Raw genomic sequence first — 24,470 nt, 5'->3', positions numbered from 1 at the left:
CCCCTAGCCCCTTTCTTTCTCTGCTCCCTGGACGCCAGGGGAAAGGGGCAGGAGTCCCCGAGACCCTCCGGAGTTGGGCTCGCTGCCTGCCGCCTCTCCTGCAGCGTGGCGGCTTGCGTGCTGGCCCAGGCCTGCGGAGGCTGCGCCTCCAGGTTCGGCGCGCCCAGTGGCTGGTTGTGCGCGCGGGCGGCGGCGCCGGGTCACCTGTCTCGCGGCCCCCAGCACCGCCCCGCCCCGGCTCCTATAAGCCCGGCCGCCGCCCGAGCCGCCGGTTCACCCGCAGCATGGCCTGGAACACCAACCTTCGCTGGCGACTGCCGCTCACCTGCCTGCTGCTGCAGGTGGCCATGGTGGTCCTCTTCGGAGTATTCATGCGCTATGACACCGACGCGGATGTCAGCTGGTGGCGGGAGAAGGCGCACAGAAACATCACCACCGACCTGGAGAACGAGTTCTACTACCGCTACCCGAGTAAGTCTGCGCTCACCTGGGCCACTGCGGTGCTGCCCATCTGGCTGGCGGTGGCATAGGGGTGGCTGTGCTGGCCAACCTCTACACAGCCTCTTCCCTGGGAGCCACAAGGAGAGAGCGGGCTTCTGAACCATGCTCCGAGCCTTCCCATGACCCTGCCAGAGAGCCCTACCGGGTGTCCTCAAACTGCCCAGTTCACCTGCATCAACAACCAGTGGTGACTTGGTGCCCGCGTCCGGCTCTGCCTGTACACTCTGGATAAGAAGGGAGGTCCCATGGCACAAGCCACACGATGACCCTGCGGCCTGCCAGTCTTGATGTGGGGACAGCTGTGTGGGACCAGCTCTGGTGCTGGGCCAGGAGGCCACAAGCGCCCTTGCTCTTTGAGTTTGGAGAGAGACAAGGACTGTCCCTGAATTTTCCATGTCCTTGGCACCATGGTTAAGAACACAATCAGCCTCGGATTCAGACACCTTTCTACCCAGCTACCTGGATGGGTGGCCCTGGGCATATGTCAACCTTGCTGACCCTCAGTTTCCTGGTGAGCCAAACAGGGACCATAACAGGGTGAGACGTGACTGGTGTGAGACAGGGTGTAAGCTCGCACACAGCGCTGGGCATGTGATTGTCACTTCTGATGGAGCAGCCATGGTCATAGCAGGACCCAGGCTGCTCGGAGCTTCAGAGCAGGCTCCAGGTCCCTTGGGTCGCCTGACTTTGGGGCTCCCAGCAGGGACCCTTTTCCACACCCTGTGTTCTCTAATTTCCCCCCATCTACCAGCAGCCAATGATAGTTCTCTGGACTGTTGGCATTGACTATTAGTTTTGGAAGGGACCTGGAAACTCATTTCCAATGGCTACCTGTACCAACCAGTGGCCCTAGAGGGCTGTACACTCAGCAGCCCGGCATCCTCTAACTCCAGGAATGACATTTTACTTAGATTCCAAAACAAAATGCTGGTATTCACATGGGCAGCCTGCATGAAGACTCAGAAAAGGGAGGTGGCAGAAGGGTGCCCCCTGCTGGTGATCGAGCCCACCCAGGCAAGCATTTTCAGATGTCTGGACAACTGTGGCCTTGGGGTTCAGACTCTTGTCTGTGGCTCCCTATCTCCACAGCTCTGAATTTCCCAGGAGTGATGTGGCCCTCCCCAGGCAGACCCCATGATTGTCCTAGCAAACTAGGGCTATGGTCACACTAGACAAACAATTGAGCATCATGGATTATGAATCCCCATGAAGTCCCAGACTTGTTGGGAACAGAGAGGTGCACCCAACACCCCAGAGCATTAAGGGGCATCAGGTGCTCTGGAAAAACTAGATCTGTGACAGTCTCATAGGAAACAGTGGACAGTGAGGAGCAGAGACACAGAGCAGTGAAGGGGCGCAACAAAGGGGGTGCTGGAAGGTGGGGAGAGTGAATACTCAGCGTGCCCTAGAGTAGATTGTGATATGGGAGAAGCTGGGGTACCAGAGTACATGCCTGTAATTGCAGTTCTGTAGGAGGCTGAGGCAGGAGGATCAAGACCAGCCTGGGTAATTTAGCAATTTAGAAAAACCCTATCTCAAAGTAAAAAATAAATAAATAAGTGAAGGCCCTGGGCACCACCCCAATACTGCAGGGGATAAAAAAAAAAAAAGTGGAGAGCTAGGTGTGGTAGCACATGTCTGTAATCCCAGGACTCAGGAGGCTAAGGCAGGAGGATCATTGTGAATTTGAGATAGGCCGGGCTTCAAAGTGAGCTCAAAGCCAGCCTGAGCTGCGTAGTGAGACTCTGTCTCAAAAAAGAAAAAGAAAAAAAAAGTGGGGGAGAACCCTACCGGTCAAAGAAGTGCTGAGCCCCCCTGCCACCCACCCTATGAGTAGGGCCACCAAAACAGGAAGTGACCGAGGAGAGAGGTGTGGGGAGGAAACTCTGGTCTCATGATTCCTCGGATGAGACAGGAGCCCCTCCAACAGGAAAGTGCTCCCTCCACACGGGAGGCATCATTAGGACCTCCGTTTTACTGCTGAGAAAACTAAGGTGAGAGAGATGAGTCCGGCAAAGGCCACTCAGCAAAGAGGCCAGGAGCCGGGGTCACTCTCCTGTCTCTAGTCTCAGCCATTGCCTTCCCCAGCCTCAATTTTTTCAGCTCTATGGCTGTGTTTAGGTGACAGAGGGCCTGAGGCTTCTACCCTGGCTGGGTCCCCAAGCCTGGGTTCCTGAGCAGCTAGTTCCCCGGGACCCAGCTGGGTACCCTGCCTGGGCGGGGCTCCAGGGTGTCACACAAGAGCCTGCTGGCCATCTGCAGGTCCCTGGGTAGTCTAGTTCTGGCTGAGGACAGCTCCCAGGTAGCAGGCAGCAGGCTGAGGACCTTGCTGTCAGTGGCCTGGAGGAGGAAGCTGCAGCGTGGTCCAGGGCAGCGTGGCCTGAGGGCAGCCGTCTGAGCTTGAGCCTGGTTTTCTGTGGGACATGTTTCAGGAGAGATGCCGGGCAGAGGTGACCTATCTCAGACACCTAAGGGAAGGTCTATTTCAGGAGGCCAGGAAGCCAGGGTCACCTAGGGCTCTGGGTTCCCTGCCTCACACTCAGTTCCAGCTGATAAAGCACAGGTTTCCCAGAGCAGAGAGACAAGAGACCTGGTGGCTGACTTTGGACTCCACCCCTCCATGGAGTGGATGGTGACCCCACCACACTGGTCTTAGTGGACCAGAAGAATGATGTGCGGTATGGTTTGTGCACTGATCCGTGGCCCAAAGTAAGCACACAGTGAGAACTGGCTCAGGTGTGCTCTGTGGATAGAAAGGCTTAACCGTAGGCTCAGCACCCTCTAGATGTGTGTCTTGGGACGTCTCCTGGAATACTATATGGGCATTTAGACGCCTTTGCAAAGTGTCATTTGCTCACTTGGTCAGACATTTACTTTTTCCATGCTGGGGAGGAAGCAGAGATTAGGGGGGACCCAGCATGCCCGTCTCACCAGTGGCCCAGACAAGGACTAAGCCAAGCCTCTTACCCACAGCCAGCAGCTGCTTTCCAGAATCTTCTGTGGCTTTTTGCTACCTGTCACCGTCTCCTGCCCCTTTGGAGGTTTTTGCAGGGCTGCTGTGGGACAGGAGGGCCATGGATCTCTGGGGGACAGAGAGATCGACCAGGGAGTCTCACAGCAAACAGATGAGACTGGGCTAGCCCCAGGGGATGGGCAGCCGAGGAGAGGGCACTGCAGTGGCTTACCCATGTGGGAAACGTACTCCCACCTGGGAGACTCAGCCATGCTCCTGGGGGACTAAGGCAGGGCGGGAGAAGGGCACCTTACACAGGGATGGCTGGGAGCAGAGGGTATGGTATGTGGGTGCCCCCTGGCGGCAGCTCTCGGTGCTGGAAGCCAGTGCTAGTGCCTGCCCTCCCCTCAACACCCCAAGTCAGGGACTGGACCGAGGAAGCAGTGGTAGGATTGCTTGAGTAACCCATCACCCGCAGCAAGTCACCAGCCCACCCAGTGCACTGCACCTGGTCGGTCTTGCCATCCGATTGGCTTTTGTTTTGTTTTTGAGGCAAGGTCTTGCTATATAGCGCAGGCTGGCCTTGAACTCAAAATCCTCCTGCCTCAGCCTCCTGAGTGGTGAGATTACAGGCATGCACCCTACACCTGATCAGTCTTGAAAGAGCAAAAGAGAAGTAATAGCTCCTATGATCGAAGCAACTGATAAAGAGCCAGGCCTGTGCCCGGGCTGTGATACGATGTTCTCATTAAACGTGTGCCACAAAACCTCCGGGTCTTGTGTTGTCGGGCACTGTTTACCCCACTTACCAGTAAAGAAATTGGACTGAGAGGCGGTGTCCTTGGCTAACATTCACATCACTGCTGCTTAAATCATTTTGCAAAAAATGTTTTTCTGGTACTGAAGACTGAACCCACAGCCTTCACCCTGAGTTACATCCCCACCCCCACCCTTTTAAATTCTGAGACAGGGTCTTTACTAAGTGGCCCAGGCTAGGCTTGAACTTTCAATCCTCCTGCCTCGGTCTCCTGGAGTGCTGGAATTAGGTAGCACCAAACTCTATGAGAGGAAAAATTAACAAGCTGCTATGTGCTAGCACTAAATAAGGACCAGGTTGGGGGAAAAAGAGAAAGAGAAGCGGCTGAGGAGCGGGAAGCTGGTGTGTACACCAGGTAGAGAAAGAAAAAGACACCTCTGGAAAGGGTCAGAGGAGCAGAGGGCACCCCGGGGAGCAGGGAGAGGAGGATGGCTAAGAAAGTGAGGCCCTCCTGAGCCCCTTCCAGCCACAGAGACGAGGGAAGGCAGCCCCCACCCTGCAGGTTCCCCCTGCGACCTTCAGCTCCGCCCCCACCCATGGCAGCTCTCTCCTTGAAAGTTCCCTGACTCCCTTGAGGCTCGCTTTCCCAGAGGTTCCCCCTGCCAGCACCTTGCCTGGCTGCTGGCTTCCGCCTCCCAAGCTGCCAACACACAGCCCTACTGCAGGCTCGCCCAGTCTCCAGCACCCACGCTCCCCTTCCCCAGCCAGGGTCATCTCCGGCTCCCCTGGGCCAGGTGGGGACTCAGCACTCCCCTCCCACCCCACCACCTCCTCTCCCACTGCCCTGTGTCTGTCATCAGCCCTGCCACCCTGCCATTCGGCTCCTCTCCCGGCTTCCAAAGTTGTCATCTGAATGTGTCACCTCCCCCTGCTTCACAGCCCTCTTCCCGTCTGTCACCCTCACTTCTTCCCAGAATAACCGTAATACCTTTTATGGTGCTTCACATACACTCGCTCACAACAGTTGGAGACGCTCACAACAGTTGGAGACGTGATAAACCATGAAACACGATTATCCGTGAACTCAGATGCGCACGCGGAGAAACCTGCTCGAATGAACTCCAAGGGAAGCTCAGGGCACCATCCTGGAGGACGCCCGCTCTCTGGCCTCAGCTTGCCCTCCTACCCTTCAGTGTGCCAGTGCTTCATCCAAGTAGCTGCCAGCCAAGAGATCTCCTGTAGTCATGGCCTGGAGGGGAGACAGATGAGGGCAGATGGGGACGGGCACCATCAACGCAGCCGCAGCAGGACCATTGCTGCCCCTGCACCCTGGCCCAGCTGCAGGGGCACGAGCCCAGGCTATCCTTGAACTTGCAGTCACCTCCTGCCCTGGCCTCCTGGATTACAGCTGTGTGCCACCTCCACGGCTCGAAGTTCAGTACTCTGCTGTTTGCTAGAGTCCTCCTGCTGTTCCTCACCTACTCACTATCAGTGTGGACTCATGAAATCCTATTTTAAATGGTTTGAATACAATGTAGCGCCTAATTGTTTTGGTGCTCAATTGGTCCCACATGGGACAGCCAGGAACCCTTCAGTGTGACCGGCAGCCATGACACCTGCAAGGGCTTTTAGAGTTTTACACTTCTGTGACTTTGTTTCTCAAAGCTCTTTGACGTCTCTCATTTCCTCAGTGTCTAGAGCCATGCAGTGCGAGCGCTGGGAGGACACTCGAGGCCATTCTAAGCCAACTCTTTAGTTTTATTGTTGAGAAACTGCAGCTCCAAGGGCAAGTAGCTGGCCAAGGCCACGTCCTGAGTTGGTACACGAGTTGGATCCAAACTCAGACAGAGCTGGGCCTGCCTGAGTGGCAATAAATAATGCTACTTGACTGTTTTGATCCCATTATGAGTAGGCACTGTGTGGGGTGCCTTGCACATACACCTATGTTGAATCCCTGAATCAGCTATGAGCTCAGCAAACCAGGTGGGGCCGAAACCAGAGAGTCTGGGAAAGTCCCCAGAGTCTTTCCTAGGAGGATGAAGAAGCTGAGTCCAAATTCCATTCTTGCTGATGAGGAAGGGTAGGTGCTAGCAGTGGTGGTGGCAGGCTGGGAGTGACCAGCTGGCCAGATGAGCACTGATTTCCCACCAAAAAGGTGAGAGAAATGGTGGAGACAGCTAGGGTGTCTGCCTTGATGGTCTGCACCCCAGCTCCTAAATTCAGATGGCCACCTGCCCACCCCACCCTAGGTCACCAGAGACATCGGGTTGCAGGGTAGGAGGCAAAAGATGTCATCTCCCAAGGGGACTCTTAGGTATCTGCTGGTCCAAGTTGTAACCCAAGGATCTAGGCTGGGGGCCTAGCCCAGGTCCAAACGGGGGTCCCCTAGTTCAGTCCTCCTTAGACTAGAAGGGTAGGGCGATTCCACAGCAGGGGAGTCACTAGTCATCAGGCCTAAGTGCCCAGCCCGGACACAGGATGAGGGAAGAGGAAGATGGGCTTGGGGCTCGAGCATGAGCGAGCAGGTGACAGAAGGCAGTGACACAGGGCATAGCCAGTCGCTAAAACCTCGCCTTACTCTCCCCACAGGCTTCCAGGACGTGCATGTCATGGTCTTCATGGGCTTTGGCTTCCTCATGACCTTCCTGCAGCGCTATGGTTTCGGGGGCGTGGGCTTCAACTTCCTGCTGGCGGCCTTCGGCATCCAGTGGGCGCTGCTCATGCAGGGATGGTTCCACCACCTGGATCCAAAGGGCCGCTACATCCTCTTGGGCATCGAGAGGTGGGCTCAGGGATGGCCCGACGGGCGGAGTCCAGGCGGGAGGAAATGGGCGGGGACAGGCGCGGAGGGGCAGGCTAGGGGCGCGACACTGGGCGTGGCAGGTGGGTGGGGACAGACCCTATTGGTGGGAGGGCACTGGGCTGGCAGGTGAGTGGGCGGGGCCAGGCCCGATTGGTGGGAGGGCACTGGACTGGCAGGTGAGTGGGCGGGGCCAGGGTGTGTGCCATAGAGAGGCTACTTTCTCGATATTCCGGATGCCTGTGACAGACACTAGCACAGGAGCACGCAAACATACACACACATAGCTTTCTCATTAACACTTTTGAGGACGGCAGTTCTCATGGCATCCAGGCGAGGTGCTTCATGTGCCCAGGACTTCACCCATGTGTCCCTTATTGCCATGGGTCCATTATTCCAGAATGCGAAATTCAGGCTCCAAGTGGTTAAGCCACAGCCCAAAGCCACAGATGGCCGAACTCGAGCCGAGCCGGGAGTTGGTGTGTCACTCGCTATCGCTGTCCCAGCCTCCTTCCCAGCTTGTCTCTCCCTCGCAGTCTCATCAATGCTGACTTCTGTGTGGCCTCTGTCTGCGTGGCCTTTGGGGCAGTGCTGGGCAAAGTCAGCCCCATCCAGCTGCTCGTCATGACCCTGTTCCAAGTGACCCTGTTCACGGTGAATGAGTACATTCTTCTCGACATACTAGAGGTGAGTGGGGCTGGGATGCAGGAGGTAGAGGGAGGGACACACATCGGCCTGGCAAGTCCCTTTTCCGCCTGAGCCTCAGCCCCTGCATCTCTCCCATAGCAGACGTTACATCTAGGCAGCTGCCATGGCACCTGGCCCCTGCCTGTGCACAGCAGCCAGTCCCAGAACACTGGGTTTTCTCTTCGTTTCTCCTTCCCTCATGTGCCACGGAAGGAGGACGACACTCTCGCAGGTACCCTTGCCTGCACACGAGGCCCCAAGATTGCTCTGCCAAGCAAAGGACCCAGTGTACCAGGGGGCAAACCTGTAAGGAAGGATCCCAGGGGAGCTGTGCAGTGCACAACTTCAGAGATGCCACTGACAAGGACTGGCAGAAATGCAGCCCTCTGGGGCTGGCCAATTCTGTGGCCTAGATAAGAGAGACTTAGAGGACAGAGCGGGTAAGGTGCCATCGAGGGACCTCCTCTCCTATACTGGGGCTCTGCCTGACACGGTGCCACCTAACAAGGGGAGTTTGATCACCCTAAATTCAGTCTCTCATTTTGTCACCTTTTTAGCCACAGATGAGTCCCAGCCACCATGTCTCTTCTCTGTGATTTGTCCCCTGAGTCCACCCCCTCACCCATTAGACCAGTCTCCACCACCATCCCCCCAATTAAAACCCAGCAACAGCTTTTAATCGAACTTAGGATAAGACCTAGGGGCAGGTGGGGGTGGAGAGAGGCACAGGAGGTTACCGGGAGCCTGGAGAGTAGGAGTGAGATGGAGCTGGGTGGACAGGGGCAGTCTTGGGTGGACAGGGGCAGTCTTGGGTGGACAGGGGCAGTCTTGGGTGGACAGGGGCAGTCTTGGGTGGACAGGGGCAGTCTGGTCAGGGGGGCCTTGGGGTTGTTGTGTGAAACGAAGGAGAGCGGTCTCAGGAATTAAGAAAGTAGGTGTGAGACATAAGATGGGACTTCCCTGGCTTGTAACTGCCAGCCTGTGACTGAGCTGTTCCTCTCCAAGCTGGGCTTCTCCATCTGGGAACATCCCAATTGCTGGGTGAGGTGCCCAGGCCTCCTTTGGCCAACAGCTCACAGCCTAGTGCTTCAGGGACCCCCATCTTGCCTCACCCCATTGGCTGAGCTCCACCCTGCAGCATAAAGAGTTTGTGTGCTGTGCGCCAGAGGGCGGAGGAGGAGAAAGCGTCAGATTCTGACCGGCTCCTTGCCCTGCAGGTGAAGGATGCAGGGGGCTCCATGACCATCCACACATTTGGTGCCTACTTTGGGCTCACAGTAACCTGGATCCTTTACCGTCGCAACCTAGAGCACAGCAAGCAGAAGCAGAGTTCTGTGTACCACTCGGACCTCTTCGCCATGATTGGTGAGGGCCGCCATGACGGCTGAAGGCTGCCATAGTGGGTGGGGACTGCCATGATGGGTGGAGCCACCATGATGGATAGGTCATGATGGGGAGGGCTGCCATGATGGATGAGGACCATGATGATAGGTAAGAGTCACCATGATGGGCCACCCTGGTGTATGGAGACTGCTGTGATGGGTGAGGGACGCCATGATCACCATGTTTGATTGCTACACAGTTAGTGGGCAGCTGCCAGCCCCTTGTTGGGCAAGGCAGAGGCAGACTGTCTGTAAATACTTCTAGAATCCCAGATGTCTGCCTCCTTCCCTTGGGGATGAAGGAAAGCAGTCTCCTCCTGTACTTTCCCTAGCATTCCCCGTGGCACACGTGCGGTAACCAGACACTGGCCTGCGCCTTGGCTGGGGCCAGCATGCATTCCCACTTCCCGGGTCCATTCATGCAGAGACAGCCGCCCACATCCCCACTGCTGATGCCTCTCAGCACAGCATGGGAGGAGACTGTGCCCTCCTCACTCCCTGCAGTGGGGCAGGGCTTCTCAGTGTGGTTCTGTAGGGGAACTGCATGGATGTTTAGTCTGTCATGGGTCAGGCAGACTTCCTAGAGCTGGGAAGGCACAGGGCACTTTCAGGAGGACCCTAATGCTTCCTCTCTGTCCGCTGGCCTGTATGTCTGACCCAGGAACCCTCTTCCTGTGGATGTACTGGCCCAGCTTCAATTCAGCTATTTCCTCTCATGGAGATGCCCAGCACCGAGCTGCCATTAATACCTACTGCTCCTTGGCGGCCAGTGTGCTGACCTCAGTGGCACTGTCCAGTGCACTGAACAAGAAGGGCAAGCTGGACATGGTGAGTGGGGTCAGGGGGGCCCCTGTGCTACCTATGCTGAGTGGGCCCTGATTGCCACAGTCTGCCAGAGCCTGGGGGTGGCGCAGCAGCATCTGGGTAGTGTGCCATCTTGCAGGTGAGGAAACTGAGGCCCAGGGAGCAGTAACTTGTGCAGAACACATAACTGGCTGTTCTGCCCTCCCCCAATTCCCCCTTCTCCTCCTCCTTCCCTTCCCCACTGCCCCACAGGGCTGCTGGGGCCATGTCCCCTCTGCCATGCTACTGACCCTCCAGATACCAGCCCTTGGGCTGATCACCCATTCGTATATGTGCTTTGCTGTCTCCACTGGTGACACTGGGGACATCATATTGCACAGTGACCTGACATCACACTCTTGGGGCAGCTGTTTCTGCCACTGTACACAGAGATGGCACTTGGGCACCAGAGGGAGTAGGCTGTGCAGTCATAGCCACATGCAGAGCAGAAGGTGGGGCAGGAGCCCTGGCCCTGCTAGTGCGTGGTGTGGACCTGTGTGTGTCGGATGTGCTGGTGAGGGCACACAGGTTATCCACAGCACCCAGGAAGGGGACAGGCAGGTAACACTGACACCACCCCCCCGGCTCATTACACAGACTCTGAGCCACCCCTGGGTCCCAGGCACGGCTGGGCCACCCTTGCACCAAGAGTGGACAGAGGCTGGTGTTTTGGGAGGAGGACCAAGTGTGCCCACTCTGCCCACACCCAGGTGCACATCCAGAATGCCACGCTGGCTGGAGGGGTGGGCGTGGGCACCACCGCCGAAATGATGCTCACGCCCTACGGTGCCCTCATTGTGGGCTTCTTCTGCGGCTTCATCTCCACCCTGGGCTTCGTGTTCCTCACGGTGAGGGGCCCAGGCCGTGGGCTGGGGCTGAAGAGGGCCTGGAGGATGTGGTGCCCCGGGAGACACTGGGGATGGGAGGTCCTGGCTCCCTGCCTCGGCCCTGCCTGACCATTCTCTCCACCCCAGCCATTCCTGGAGTCCCGGCTGCGTATCCAGGACACATGTGGTATTCACAACCTGCACGGCATCCCTGGCGTCCTGGGCGGCATCGCAGGTGCTGTGACAGTGGTCTTCGCAGACCCTGATATGTATGGACCCGCAGGGTAAATGCACTGGATGTGTGGGAAGGTGGGGTGCCTCCTTCCTCTTCCATTTCTCCTTTTTGCCGGCCTGGCTGGGGTCCCACACCCTCTCCCCTGCCTCTCTCTCCCAGTCTCATTCCCTTTGCAAAGCATAGACACCACCCATCTGTCCAATACCCCCATTCCATAGCAGGGAAGCCTGAGGCCTGAGGTTCCCCAGGCTGATGTGCCCGTGAACATTTGTGAGGTGGCAAATAGGGGTGATTTGTCCTTTCTCTGGGGCCCTGTCCCATCTCCATCCCAGGTTCTCAAAGAAAGTCCGGGAATCAAGAATTCAGGGCAAGTTCCAGATTTACGGCCTCCTTCTGAGCTTGGCCATGGCCCTGGTGGGCGGCATCATGGTGGGTAAGTGAGGGACACCCTGAGGTGTCCAGAAAGAGCCTGGTGGGTCCCAGCTGAGGGGAAGGGCAGGAGAAAGGGTGCAGAGAAAGCATCTCCTGACCTCCCGGGGCTTCCAATTCTCTTCAGGGCTCATCTTAAGACTACTGTTCTGGGGACAACCAGCTGATGAGAACTGCTTTGAGGACGAGGTGTACTGGGAGGTGAGTTCTGCAGACCCCCAAGGGCAGCCGCATCCCTACCCAAGCCCTCTCGGCATCCTGTTCCTGGGGCGGGGGGCAGTGTCTCCTGCATGTTGAAGATTCCTTTCTCCTCTTTCCTACCTGTCTCAGGATTGGAGGGGGTTGTGTGTGCTTCTTTTTTATTTTCTTTTTCTTCTTTTTTGAAAATTTTTCTTTCCAGGCTGGGTTTTCCTAAATCACCAAGTTCGCCAGGCTGGGCTTGAACTTAGTGATCCTCCTGCCTCAGCCTCCAAGAGTGCTGGGGTTATGGGGGTAATCATACCCGGCAGTGCCACTCTTTGTGCACAGTGTCAAGGATCCCAGAAACAGCCTATGGTGAGACTTGGTCTGGGTTGGGACTCAGACGCTGGAAAGTTTTAAAAAACTCGCTAGGTGATGCTGATGTCTGAGTTGTGTACATTTAATGCTCAACCTCGGTCTCCCTATGGACCCCTGGAAACCCTGCAGAAATGTGGCCTCCCAGGCACCAGCCCCGGAGATGTACGTAACTCGGCAGGACCTGGGCCTCTGTGCGTGAATGCACTCCATTGTGATTTGGGGAAGAAACTGAATCCTTAGTGTTCCACTGCTTGCAGTAGCTAGAAGTTAAAAATGGTGGACTGCCGTGGACTCAGTTTCTTTTCTTTCCTTTTTGAAAATTTCTTTTGTCTTTTTGAGACAAGGTTTCAATATGCAGTTCAGGCTGGCCTTGAACTTACTTTGTAGCCCAGGCTGGCCTCAAACTCACAGTGATCCTCCTGCCTCAGCCTCCCGAGTGCTGGGATTACAGGTATATGCCACCACACTCTGCTTTTTTCTTTTCTTTTTTTTTGGGGGGTGGATATTTCTTTAAAAGCATGCCAAACTTAGAGCTGTTTGTGGGCCCCGGCAGGCATCTCTGTCCAAGAATCACCCCTGCTGGTGCCTGCCTGGGCGGGACTGGAGGGTGGGGCAGGACATGAGGGAACTCCCTGCCCCTCCCTGGCCCCTCAGGATGAGGTCAAGGACTTGCCCTTGTCTGTGGCTCCCTGCAGGAGAAACAGCACTGTATTTGCCTGTTTTTATTTTGCGTTTTAGTTTTTTGAGACAGGGTCTCATTGTGTAATCCAGGCCAGTCTTGAAGCCATTGTGTGGCCCCGGCTGGTCTCGAACTCACGGGCAGTTTCCTACCTCAGCCTCCCACCTGCTAGGGGTATATACGTGCCCCATCACACTCGGCACTGCCTCTGTATTTATAAAAGCATATCAGAAGTTTTCAGGGTCCTTCAGACTACAATTCACAACAATCCTTATCCAACTGAAATGTAGTTTTTCTAATTCATATAACTTCATGGATATGTTAAGTCTTAAATTAACATCAAGTTTATTTTTTGGGTTTTTGTTTTCTTTTTTTGTTGCTGCTCTGCTATTTTTGTTTTGTGTTGTTTTGTCTTTGCAGTGCTTCAATAGAACCCTGAGCCTAGGCTGGGGATTTAGCTCAGCGGCATAAGCACCTGCCTTGTAAGCAGGCAGTCGTGAGTTCGATCCCTGGTACCGATAAAAACGAAAAAGACAAAAAAAAAAAAAAAAAAAAAAAAAGAACCCTGAGCCTCATGAATGCTAGACAGGCACCCTCCTACAGAGCTATGTCCCCTAAGTTTGTGGGGATTTCTGTGTGTGTGTGGGTGTGTTTGTGTTGTGGGGATTGAACTCCTGACCTCACCTTTGTCAAGCAGGTGCTTATGCTGCAAGCTAAATCTCAAAAAACTTATTAAAGAAAATCTGGATATAGAGGGAAAATGTCCAGAAATGCCATCACTAGGCCCTGGGGCTCAGAGTACGAGATGCGAGGTCCAGGGTTCAATCTCAAGTACAAAAAAACCCACCACTTTTCGTCTTTCTTTGGTTTACTTCCTGTTGTTTTTTTGGTCTCTGCACAGAGTTTTCTTCCACAGTCGAGGTGGCATTATCTGCCCAATTTAGGATCCCGCTCTTCCTTTACCTCTCCAGTATAAGAACTGTTCTACGTTATTACATTCTTAGTAAACTTGCTTTTGTTCTCAGCAGAGTTTTCATCGTGCCTTTAAAGTCAGACAGTGCGCTGTTGAGACACCGCAATTAGTAACCACATGGGCTTGATGTTCATGAAATCAATCCGAGGTTCGCAGTGTCGGTAGGCAGAAGCTTCCTCCTGGTTCTGTTTTGATCTCAGTCATTTATTCCAAATTCACACTATCAGCTGCATACCTTCCGCAGCACTCTGCCACCAGGAGTAAAGAAATTCCACATCAACAGAAGTAAAGCCACCAGACAGTCCCTGAAAGCCGGAGGTGGCTTCCCGGAGGATGGGGTGAGACAGGAGCTCGGGCCGAGAGGTGTTTTGTGAGAAGGGCATGCTAGTGCCCTTCCCTTCCTGGTGCCTCTGCACCCCGCCTCGGGCCCCACCTCCTCCTGCTTTAGGACCTGTGGCTGCCAAGCTCCTGGCAGCTGCCTCTCCTGCCCTACTCCTCCTCTTTCAAAAATGGATTCAGCGCAGTCCTCCAGGCTTGCTCATAAGATGTGTGCAGTCACAGCTCTTTGCTTCACTGGATTCTCTTGCCACCGTCCTTGTTGGGCAAGGACGCTAGGTGGTCCTTGGGGTGCCCAGCATCCGGGACACCGCCCACAGAGAAATAGAGGCAGGAGACAAAGTAGCACTGCTTGTGACTGTGATCTGCATGCCGGCCACAAGGTGGCGCTCGCTGCCCATTATTTGCAGCTACCAGCTTGGCCAGATGTTCTGGCTCCGCCAGGGATACTGAAGGTCTGGAATACAACTCAGGACTGAGCCCTCAGAATTGTCCCCACTTCCACAGGTGCCTGAAGAGAACAGAGCTTCCCACGACCCTGAGGACTCCACCCTCAAGCCCCCGGCCCTGTTGATACCTTCAGGAACACCTGCCTTCTCACAGGTCTTGGTAGCCTAAGCTCCCGAGCAGGTGAGGTCAGCTTGGGTCTGGCTTCTCCCTTGGAACAATAGCTGATTCTCCCAGTGGAACCTCCGCCCTCAGAATCAGATGCAAAGGGGCAGAAAGAAATGAAGGTGTTCATGTCCACTCCCCGTGTGAGATAGAAGAGGTGGGCTGGCCGGGGAGATTGTGCCAAATGAACCCTGGGTGTGTGTGACTTTGTGGCAGTCTTTGCTCTTTGGACAGGACTTGGAGACAGTTGGCTTGGGGCCAACAGCTAAGTGACATGGTGACATGGTGAGAGAGGCTATCTGGGTTCTAGGAACAAGAAAAGCTTACAGCCAGGTACTGTGGCATATGCTTGTAGTTTTATCACTGGGGAGGCTGAGACAGTCACTTGAGCCCAGGAGTTTGAGACCAGCCTAGGCAACATAGCCAGACCCTGCCTTAGAAACAAAAGCAAAAAACAAATAAAAACCCCAAAGCTGGAGTGAGAAAGCTGTAATCCACTGCTTCCAGTGTCTGCCCTGTTCACCAGAGAAGGACGCCCTTACGAGGCCATACAGGACCTGGAAGTGAGCCCCGTTCTTGGCTTTTTCCCTGCAGGCTCCACAGACGGTGGGGGCTTTGGAAGGATCCGGGGACTCCGGAGCAAACCAGCAGCACCGGCTTGCTGGCCCAGCCCCAGGTGCCTCCATCCACCCCATACTGCCTTCACCCCAAGGGATGGCCTGAGGACCTGAGGATGGAGGAGGGGGAGCCACGACAAAGTGGGGGTGCACCATGGGAAGTCTGCCCCCACCTAGGGTCTTGGTGGCCACATCTGTGCCAAGCAGGCTGGAGAAACTTGTCCTGATCCTTCTAGGAGGCAATTCAGCTGCCAGCCACCACCTGCTGGGCACTGCTGCCCCCTGCCTACCCTAACCAGCCCCTCCTAAGCTCCAGGGTCCCCCAGACTTCTGTGCCTCCATAAATAAACACTTGTGTTCTTTATAGAATGCTTGTGGATGCTTCCATAGGGCCAGTTTGAGGGAGAAATGGACCCAAGAGACCTGGCCTCCTGCCCCACCCCTGGCCTTCACCCGAGGGGGCTACCACACTTGGGATCCGCCCCCCACTGAAGGGGCCTGGCAGGGCCTGACTCCGGGCTGAAGTCCTCTCTCAAGGCCCCTCCATGAGCACAGCAGCTATTCCCTGGAGCCAGCTGCCACTCGCCACCCCGTCCAGTAGGCCTGCCCTGGATGCTCCTGCCTGGTGGGCTAGAGGGAGAGAAGTCCCCTTTCACAGCTTCCCCAAGGTCAAGTCAGCCCCCTGGGGCTGCAGGGCAGGGCTGCTTTGGGGAGTCTGGAGTTCCAGGCCTGCCAACACCCTGGGCAGAGGACACTCAGTTCCTGTCCTCAAGGGGCTCACATCTAGAGGGGGACGGGCGCAACAGTGTCCACCCTGAACTCTGACATGTGTGGCTGGAGAAGAAACAGCAGAATCCGGTTGGTTGTCTGGAGGGAAGGCTCCTGGGGAGCAGGGATGAGGGAGCAGGAGGGGAGCGTTCTCTTCTCCCTCCCCACCCCCGGCAGTCCACACACACACACACACACACACACACACACACACACACACTCCCCAGAGCCGTGAGGGGGGCAGGAGGAGAGGCTGAAATGCAACCTATTCATGTCCCCGCTTGCTCTGTGCCACCCCTCGGTTTCCATGCTGGGGAAGACAAAACCCCTTCCCACCCTGTTTTCTGGGACTTGTCAGCAGCTGCCAAGGGGAGCATGATAATTAAACGTCGGGAAGATGGAAGCCAGAGGCCCCAACTCTAATTGGACAGTTTGCTTCACGGGAGTGAAAACATTGTGACAAAGGGGGAGGTGTGTGCCGCGAGGCAGGGGTGCCGCCATGCTGAGGAGGGCGCGGCGCTTTGATGCCAGCTGATGTGGGCGCTGCCCATGGCACCTCCTGGGCCAGGCTCGGAGGGGACTGGGGGCGGCCTTCCGAGGGTAGTGGGGGTGCCTTGGAGGGGACCAAGAATTAGGATCCTGGGAAGAGGCCTTGTCCTGCCAGTGCCAGGCATGGCAGGCAAGAGACATCACAGCTGGTGGTGGGATCTCTTCCTGGACCCCCCACTGGGAACCCATGCCCTGGACAAGTCTCTCCCCCCGCCAGGACTGGGAGGATGGGCGGTGGTCCCAGAGCCGGAGCCCTCTGTGACTCTGACTGTGTGCCAGTCTACTCCTGTCCCTGACACAGGACTGGCGATGGCTGGGCCCTGAGCCCTGGCTTCGGGTTGCGGGCCTCACTTGATCCCTGTTGTTGAACCTCTTGACCACCCTGAGAGACAGAAAGAGGCTGTAGCATCTTGGCCTTATAGGTGGGGAAACTGAGGCCCAGAGAAGCTAACCCCTCATCCACGGTCACCACTGCCATGGAGAGGGGCACAAGGCTGAGAACTGGGCCAAGCCAGGGGACCTGGCTCTCTGGCCCCTGGCCCCAGTCTCAGGCTGGAGAGGGAGGTTTCTGGGTAGCCTGAGATGAAGGTGAGATTTTCCTTCCTTTCCATGACTCCCAGGCCGGGTACTCCACAGGGGTCGGGCACAGCGGGCTTGAGATCACTCTAGAGAGCTCCACAGGAGTCCCACCCTCCCTACACACGCTCTGGGAAGGGGATGCTGAGCTCCGGGGATGCAGCCCCCTTTCTGTCCCCTCCTGCCTGCCTCCAGCTGCTCCTCCCACCCTGAGCTGCTTGCCCAGGGGGAGCCCTCTCCGGGGTGGGGGCCAGGCTGGGGTGCTGAGAGCCAGGAGCAAAGATGGGAAGGAGCCATTGTGGCTAGGCGGCGGGGATTAAGAGGTCCAAATTGGATATGGAGGGCTGAGCCCGTTCCCAAGGGCGGAGGAGGCTGTGTCCCGGCTGCCTGCTGGGCCTAATCCCCTGGGAGCCCCAGAAGCACAGCTGCTGTGGAGAGAGGCCACCCTGGATGGGGCTGGGACAGCCTGGTTCTGGGCATCTGCGCAGCCACCTGAAAAGGCTCGAGTAATGGGGCGTTGTGCTCACATAAGAGTGCCTGGGGACAGGTGCCCCTGGGCTGGGCACCAGGTCCATGGAAGATGCCCGGAGTCAGGGTAGAGACAGTGCCCAGATGTGTCTGATGTTGGGGGTGGGGGTGGGGCTTTGAGCAGCTACCAAGTGACCAGATGACTGGATAAGGTCCCTGACTAAGGGGCAGGTGGCAGGCATCTCCCTGCTCTCGGGGGGCAGGCCCAAGTAGGTGACGTGTGCTGTATCTCTCTGTGTGTGTGTGTGTGTGTGTGTACTTCAGTGAGCAGGGTGCTTGAGGCTGTCCTTCAGAGATGGCTGGAGGGCCTCTGCACATCATAATCAGATTAAGGGGACCAATCACTTAGGGCTCTTGAAAGGGCCCAAGATTTTAATCAGCCTTGAGCACAGGCCCACAAAGCCTGGGAGGGACTCTGTGGGAGCCGCTGGCTGGGGGGCTGTGGAATTGGGGGCGTTTTCTTCCTTCTCTGCTCTCTTGTAATTATGTCAATTTGCTGGCCAAATGGTCGGCTTGAGTGGACAGGCTTGTGCCCATTCATGTGGTAATGCGGGGACCAGCAGCAGGCTCAGGCTGGGCTGGGAAAGAGGAGGTCCCAGCAGGCAGCCCTGCAGGTGTGGGGTGCCAGGCTCAAGGCCCCCTCCCTAGTGGTGGGCCATATTCTATGTATTCCAGAATCTTCTGGCTAGGCTGTGCTCTGGGATAGCTGTTGGGTGGAGAGGAAGGAGGAGACGAAAGAGGGGGACAAGGGCCCCTGGGGGGCCCTGAGGTGACGCTGGGGTTGCTCTGCCCAGTACTGGCCGCTGGTGGGACAAGCTGAGGCTTGAGTGGTTTGGGAGGTGCCAGAGAAATGGAGTCTGTGCAGAGACTTGGAGAAATCTTTTTCCAGGTCCTTGAGGCTCTGGCAAGTGCCACTATGCCACGCTCAGTTTGCAGTGGCTCTCTGCATCCAGCGTTAGCCCAGGAAGGGAGGTTCTGGGTGTCCCATTTCACACACAGGAAAATGAAGGCCCAGAGAAGCTAAGTGCCTTGCCCAAGGTCACACAGCTTGGAGAAGAGTAGCAGAGATCTGAACCCCACTCTGTCTGACCCCTGTGTCCCTTTTTCTCCTCTCATACCTGGGTTCTCCTGCCAACCAGCAAGTGACCCCTGTCTCCCTAGTTTCATGGGGGTGTGGAAGATGTGAGGACCAGGATGACCCCAGGCAAGCACAGACAGGCTACAGTCACTCTCCCATAGGGCTGAGGACCCGCAGAGGGGTCACTGGACCTTGCACTCGGGGGCCAGTGGTCATCATTAGCGCAGAGACAGATTCTGCCCAGCTGCTTCGCTCGCCAGGCTTTCCCTTCCCCGTGCTGCAGACGTGGCACCCGGGCCCTCAGTTTCTCAGTGTGGGCCCTTTCCTCCCCCGCCAGCCCCTCACCACTGGTGGGAGTCTGGGGGTGACAGGGAGCCACAGTCTAGCACTTCCAACCCTCTTCCCAAGGGGAAAAGGCCAGAGTTCATGTCTATTACTGGATGGCATGGTGCCGGAAAATAAGCCTTCACAGAGCAGATCCAATTCATGAGGCAGTTGCCAGGTGCTCTGACTTCCCAGCTCTATGGGAGAGGGGTAGGACTAAAACCTAGGACCCAGGAATCAGTCAGGACAGGAGAGGACTAAACACAGCTAACCCAAAGAGCCCACTATGTGCCAGGCGCAGTTCTAGGCACCTTCCATACAGCATTGTAACATCACAGAATCCTTCGGGGTGAGGTGAATGCAGTTACTGCCCCCATTTACCTCATGAAGAAACTATAGCACAGAGAGATTGAGTTACTTGCCCAAGGTCACAAAGCTGAATAGCTGGCACCTGACCTCACACTCACATGCATCTCTTAGTCTGTCTCTAAGAGTTACCAAAGTCTATCTTTTGCGTGTGTGTGTGTGTGTGTGTGTGTGTGTGTGTGTGTGTGTGTGTCTTCTCGAGGCAGGGTCTCACTATGCAGTTCAAGCTGGACTTGGCCTCAAACTCACAAGGATTCTCCTGCTTCAGCCTCCCAAGTTCTGGGACTACAACCATGTGCCACCACACCTGGCTCCAAAGTCTTAAGAGTTGCAAAATGTCTGAAAAATCCAAATCCGAAATCTCTTTTGAGACTCCAGGCAAATTCTTCGATATGAGCCTCTGTAACAGTGTGGAAGAAAGTTAAACACTGCTGATATATAGTGCCACAGGGCGAACATTCCTATTCCAACAGGAGAGAAGGGGGAGATAGAAAGGAATTAGACCAGAGCAAGCTCAGAGTCCAACAAGGTAAACATAAATCCTTATTCTCTGTCCAGTACCCAGGGTGAGTTGTGGCAACAGATGGATGTGCCTGCAAAGGGTGTAGGTGACTCCGCCCCTACGACACTGCCAGCTGCAGTCCTGGCAGCCCCTCTCTCGGGGTGGCTTTGCTCACTGTCTTTGGCCTCCCTCAGAAGTTCTCCAATCTTGCCTTCTCCAACTTCCTGGGGTCTCCCCTGTACTTCAGTTTGCACTGTTACAGCTTCATACATTGCCTTTAGGAACACACTGTCTGGCCTCCCAGGCCATCTTCTGAAATCTGGCTGGAAGCTTCCCTGACCCTACAACTTAAGTTTTGTACACCTGTAAAGCCAGCATCCCTGCATGACTCCAAGGTCAGCCACCAGCTCAGGCAGTAACCAGGCCCCTTATATCGTTGCTGGAGAGCCCTCTGAGTGCCTAGATGGCTGAGCTCTGAATGAACTGGGTTCTTTGGGACTCTCATCTGCAATCAAAGTCCTTTATGTTTGGAGACTTGAGCCTTTGAAGAGTGGGGTCTTGCTGATTCCTGGGATCCTGCTGTCTTGGTTACTTTTCTCTCATTACTGGGACAAAACACCCAACACCCAAAATGAAGGAAAGAAAGGTTTATTTAGCTCCCTGTTTGTGGATGTTTCAGTCCATAATCAGCTGATTCCGAGGCAGGGTGGCATGACACTGGGGCAACACTTCAAGACAGCAGCCAGAGCAAAAGGGGAAAACATGCCTCTTTCCCTCCCCTATATTGCATGCTGATTCTACCCCTGGGCGGGTGCAGCACCACACCACCAATCCCAGCATTAGACAACTAACCAATCACAAACGCTAGACTCAGTCAACCTCCATGACTGAATGAGGCTTTGGGAGGACAATTAATCAAACCACAACACCCTCAAAAACTCCTTCCTATTGTTCTCATACAAAGTACTTGGTTTATTTTTAATGCCAATCTTTAGCAACCCACTGTCATTTCTGTAAAGTCAAAACTGTAAACTTCTAACTTTGCAAGAGCTTTCTTTCTGGCCACCAGGCATAGCAACATCTCCACTTTCTCAGTACCAAAATATATCTTATTAAAAACTTGACACCCACAATCTAAAAGGAAAGATTTATTGTGGTTCAGGGTTACATTCCATGACCAACTGACTCCAAGGCAGAACAGCGCAGTGGAAGGACCTGCATGGAGGAAACCTCTTAAGTCAAACACAGGAAGCAGAGAGAGAATGGAGGGCTCAGAGAGAGATGCACCCTTCTAGGTCAAAACCTTAGGGACCCACCCTCTGATCAGAGTCCACCTCCTAACAACAAATCAGCTATGTCACCTTTCAAAACCCCACCTGTGAGGACTTAGCTCTGTTGCTCAGCACTTGCCTGGCAAGTATGAGGTCCTGAGTTCAATTCCTGGCATCCAAAAAACAAAACGAAAGATGAAAGGATTAAAAAACCCCACCTATGCACACATGAGAACTTTGGGAGATAATCTTGGTCTAAATCACACAGAGCCCATAGATTTAAAGGAGTAAACAGGAGAGCATCCGACCTAATTCTCCAGAGGTGACAATGTCTAAAATGGGTCCCGGAGGACTAGCAGGAATGATTGAGGTGAAGGATGGGGTGATGGGATCAGCTTTTGAGAAATGATGCAAAATCTAGCTCAACAGCAGTGAAGAATGAGCCAGGAGGGAAGACAGGGATTTACCCAGGACAAATCTAGATCTTGTACTAAGGCCAGCGGAAGCAACTCATTGAAGGTGCTGAACAGCAGAGTGACAGGATCAGAAACAGCGTTCTCCTCTCCCCATTCTGCTGGGGATTCCAGCTTTGGGAATTCTTAGGCACGTCAGTTCTGCTCCGGGCCTTTGCACATGTCGTACCATTGGCCTGGCATGTTCTGCGTACCCTGCCCTTTTCCTCTGATGCTGTTTATTCCTATTCACGCCTTTGGTGTACTCTGTACTCTTCGTTCATACCATTTATCAAGTCTGTGCTGGTGTATTTGGGGGATTAGCTCATGACCAGGCTCCTCAGTAGAAATGCATGCTGTGAGGACAGGGATTCTGTCTCCCGGACACATAGAAGAGCTTGATTGAAGTACTTTGTGAATGAATGAGCAACCTCTGGCTTCCACGAGAGAATGAGGTGAGCAGGGAGCCAGCTGGGAGCATATAGGAGACTCTGCCAGGAACAGCCCAGTCGGGGACGTGGGTGAGCACTGACCACGGCCACAGTGAGGGCTCAGGGTTCCTGAGGCAGGACCTATGGGGGTCAAGCACACCTCCCAAGCCTTCCTCCTTGATTTGAGCGTGGACTAAAGAGTAGGTGCTCCAGATGCCACCCGGAAGAGCACTTTCCTCCACTTAGAGAGCCCCGCCATCTTGAAAGAATTGAAAGTTGTATCTCAAGTTGGGGGAGGAAATAAGCAGACTGAGGGATTTGGGCACAGCACCAACCAGGGTGACAGACCACAGGTAAAGGTGGACAAGGCTGTCACCCGTAGGGCTTGCTTTGGGTGCAGGCGGGCCAGTGACCTCCTGTGCTGACCTCTTGCCCCCCTTGTTCATGTAATGGACAGAGATTGTTTTACCCTTAAATTTTCTATTTCAACCCCAAACATCCTTGATTGTAATTTTTTTTTCAAATCCACTTTATTTCAAGGAAAAAAGGAAGAAAAAGAAACTAAAACTAAATTTCAAAACACGTCAATCAGGGGCAACAATGGTACATATGTTGCACATTGTCATCGCCAAATCGTTCACCCAGAGCCCAAGACATCTGCTTACAATTGTCTGAATAATACCAGCACAAATCTTTCTCCCCAGTGATCCCAGAGAAATCAGCAGGATAGCTATCTTACCTATATATTTTGTATATATATATATATATATATGTAAGATAGTTATCCTGCTGATTTTATATATATAGTGTTGTTTCAGCTTCGCACACTAGTAAGTTAGCACAGTGTTTACACACGTGTGTCTGATTTATTTCACTTATGAATATGGTCACAAGTTGCATCCATTTACCTATAAAAGTTTCCTGTTTATCCTTCTTTATGGCTGAGTAGTACTCCGTTGTGTAAAAATGCCACATCTATTTTACCCATTCCTCAGTCAATGGGCATTTCATTTGTTTCCAAGATCTACCTATTACATACTGTGCCTCTATGACCATGGGTCTGCATATATTGTTGCCGTATGATGTTTTTAATTCTTCTAGGGAGATACCCCAAAGGAGAATAGCTAGGTAAAATGACACCTCCAATCTTAGTTTTCTGAGGAATCTCCATGCTGATTTCCATGGTTGCACCATCTACACCCCCACCAACAGTGGAGAAGGGTGAGAAGGGTTCCTATTCCCCCACAGCCCTTCCGGCATTTGTTATTGCTTGATTTCTTGATAGAAGCCATTCTTTATGGGGTGAGGTGGAATCTCAGTGTTGTTTTAATTTGCATCTCTTGAATGACCAGTGATGTTGAACATTTGTCATATATTTATTTGCTATTTGTATTTTTTGTATTTCTTTTTTTTTTTTTTTTTTTTTTTTTTTTTGTCTTTTTGAGACAGTGTCTTGCTATGTAGTTCAGGCTGGCCTTGAGCTCACTTTGTAGCCCAGGCTGGTCTCGAACTCACAACGATCCTCCTGCCTCAGCCTCCCGAGTGCTGGGATTACAGGCGTGAGCCACCACGCCCGGCTTGCTGTTTATATTTCTTCAGCTGAGAAATGTGTGTTCATTTCAGGTGCCCTTTTTGGACTGGGTCTTTAAATCTGGGAGGACTGATTGTTTTAGTTCTTTATATGTTCTTGATAGTAATCCTCTGTCTGAGGTACAGCCAGCAAACATGTTCTCCTGTGTTGTGGGGTGTCTCTTCACTCTTGGTGGTTTCTCTTGCTGTTCAAGAGCTTTTTAACAGGGCGAGATCCCAGTTACTGATTCCATGTAATAGTTCATGTGCAGTCTGGGTTTTGTTCATACAGTCTTTGCCTACACCAACGCCTTCAGGAGTTTTACCTACTCTATCTTCCAGCAGATTTGATGCTTCTGCTTTAATATTAAGATCTTTGGTCTATTCTGATTTTAGTTTAGTGCATGCTGAAAGATATGGGTCCAGTTTTAATCTCTGAGATGTGCAGAGCCAGTTTTCCCTGCACTACTTACTAAAGAGGCTATCTTTCTTCCAGTGAACGTGTTTAGTACCTTTGTTAAAGATAAGGTGACTTAGTGTGTCTGGAGTTGTTTCTGCATCTTCTAATCTGTTCCATTGATCTTTGAGTCTTTTTTTTTTTTGCCAGTACCATACTATTTTTATCACAGTAGCTTTATAGTATAATTTCAAGTCAGAAATTGTATTGCCCCTGTCTTGTCTTGTTGCCCAGGATTGCCTTTGCTCTTCTAGGTCTTTTCTGGTTCCAGATGAATTTTAGGATTCTTTTTCTAATTCTGTGGGATATGTTATTGGAATTTTGATTTGGATTGCATCAAATCTGTATAACAGTTTTGGAAGTATGGCCATTTTCACTATATTGGTTCTTCCTACCCAAGAGCATGGATA

At 53.8% G+C, this 24,470-nt stretch overlaps 1 protein-coding gene across 1 annotated transcript; it reads left to right on the top strand.

Moving 5' to 3' along the window:
- Positions 1-230: 230 nt before the first annotated feature.
- Positions 231-15,558, top strand: Rhcg (Rh family C glycoprotein). Its single transcript, XM_013158504.2, has 11 exons — positions 231-471; positions 6,801-6,993; positions 7,548-7,698; positions 8,916-9,063; positions 9,742-9,908; positions 10,634-10,771; positions 10,898-11,034; positions 11,318-11,418; positions 11,542-11,615; positions 14,468-14,590; positions 15,167-15,558. The coding sequence occupies exons 1-10, from the start codon at positions 285-287 to the stop codon at positions 14,576-14,578; spliced, it is 1,407 nt and encodes a 468-aa protein (XP_013013958.1). The 5' UTR covers positions 231-284; the 3' UTR covers positions 14,579-14,590; positions 15,167-15,558.
- Positions 15,559-24,470: the final 8,912 nt, after the last annotated feature.

Source organism: Cavia porcellus, unplaced genomic scaffold, assembly GCF_034190915.1.
Source record: "Cavia porcellus strain 051 isolate PalLab524CR breed Dunkin Hartley unplaced genomic scaffold, mCavPor4.1 scaffold_6, whole genome shotgun sequence".
NCBI classification, from domain to species: Eukaryota; Metazoa; Chordata; class Mammalia; order Rodentia; family Caviidae; genus Cavia; species Cavia porcellus.
The sequence above is the reverse complement of the archived record's forward strand: the minus strand, read 5'-3'. Positions and strand labels throughout refer to the sequence as shown.

Excerpts from the sequence above, each read along its gene's own strand:
- Rhcg (XM_013158504.2), top strand. The coding sequence starts at position 285 with ATGGCCTGGAACACCAACCTTCGCTGGCGACTGCCGCTCACCTGCCTG. Across the intron at positions 9,909-10,633 it reads AGAAGGGCAAGCTGGACATG|GTGCACATCCAGAATGCCAC; the intron begins GTGAGTGGGGTC and ends GCCCACACCCAG. Across the intron at positions 10,772-10,897 it reads TGGGCTTCGTGTTCCTCACG|CCATTCCTGGAGTCCCGGCT; the intron begins GTGAGGGGCCCA and ends TCTCCACCCCAG.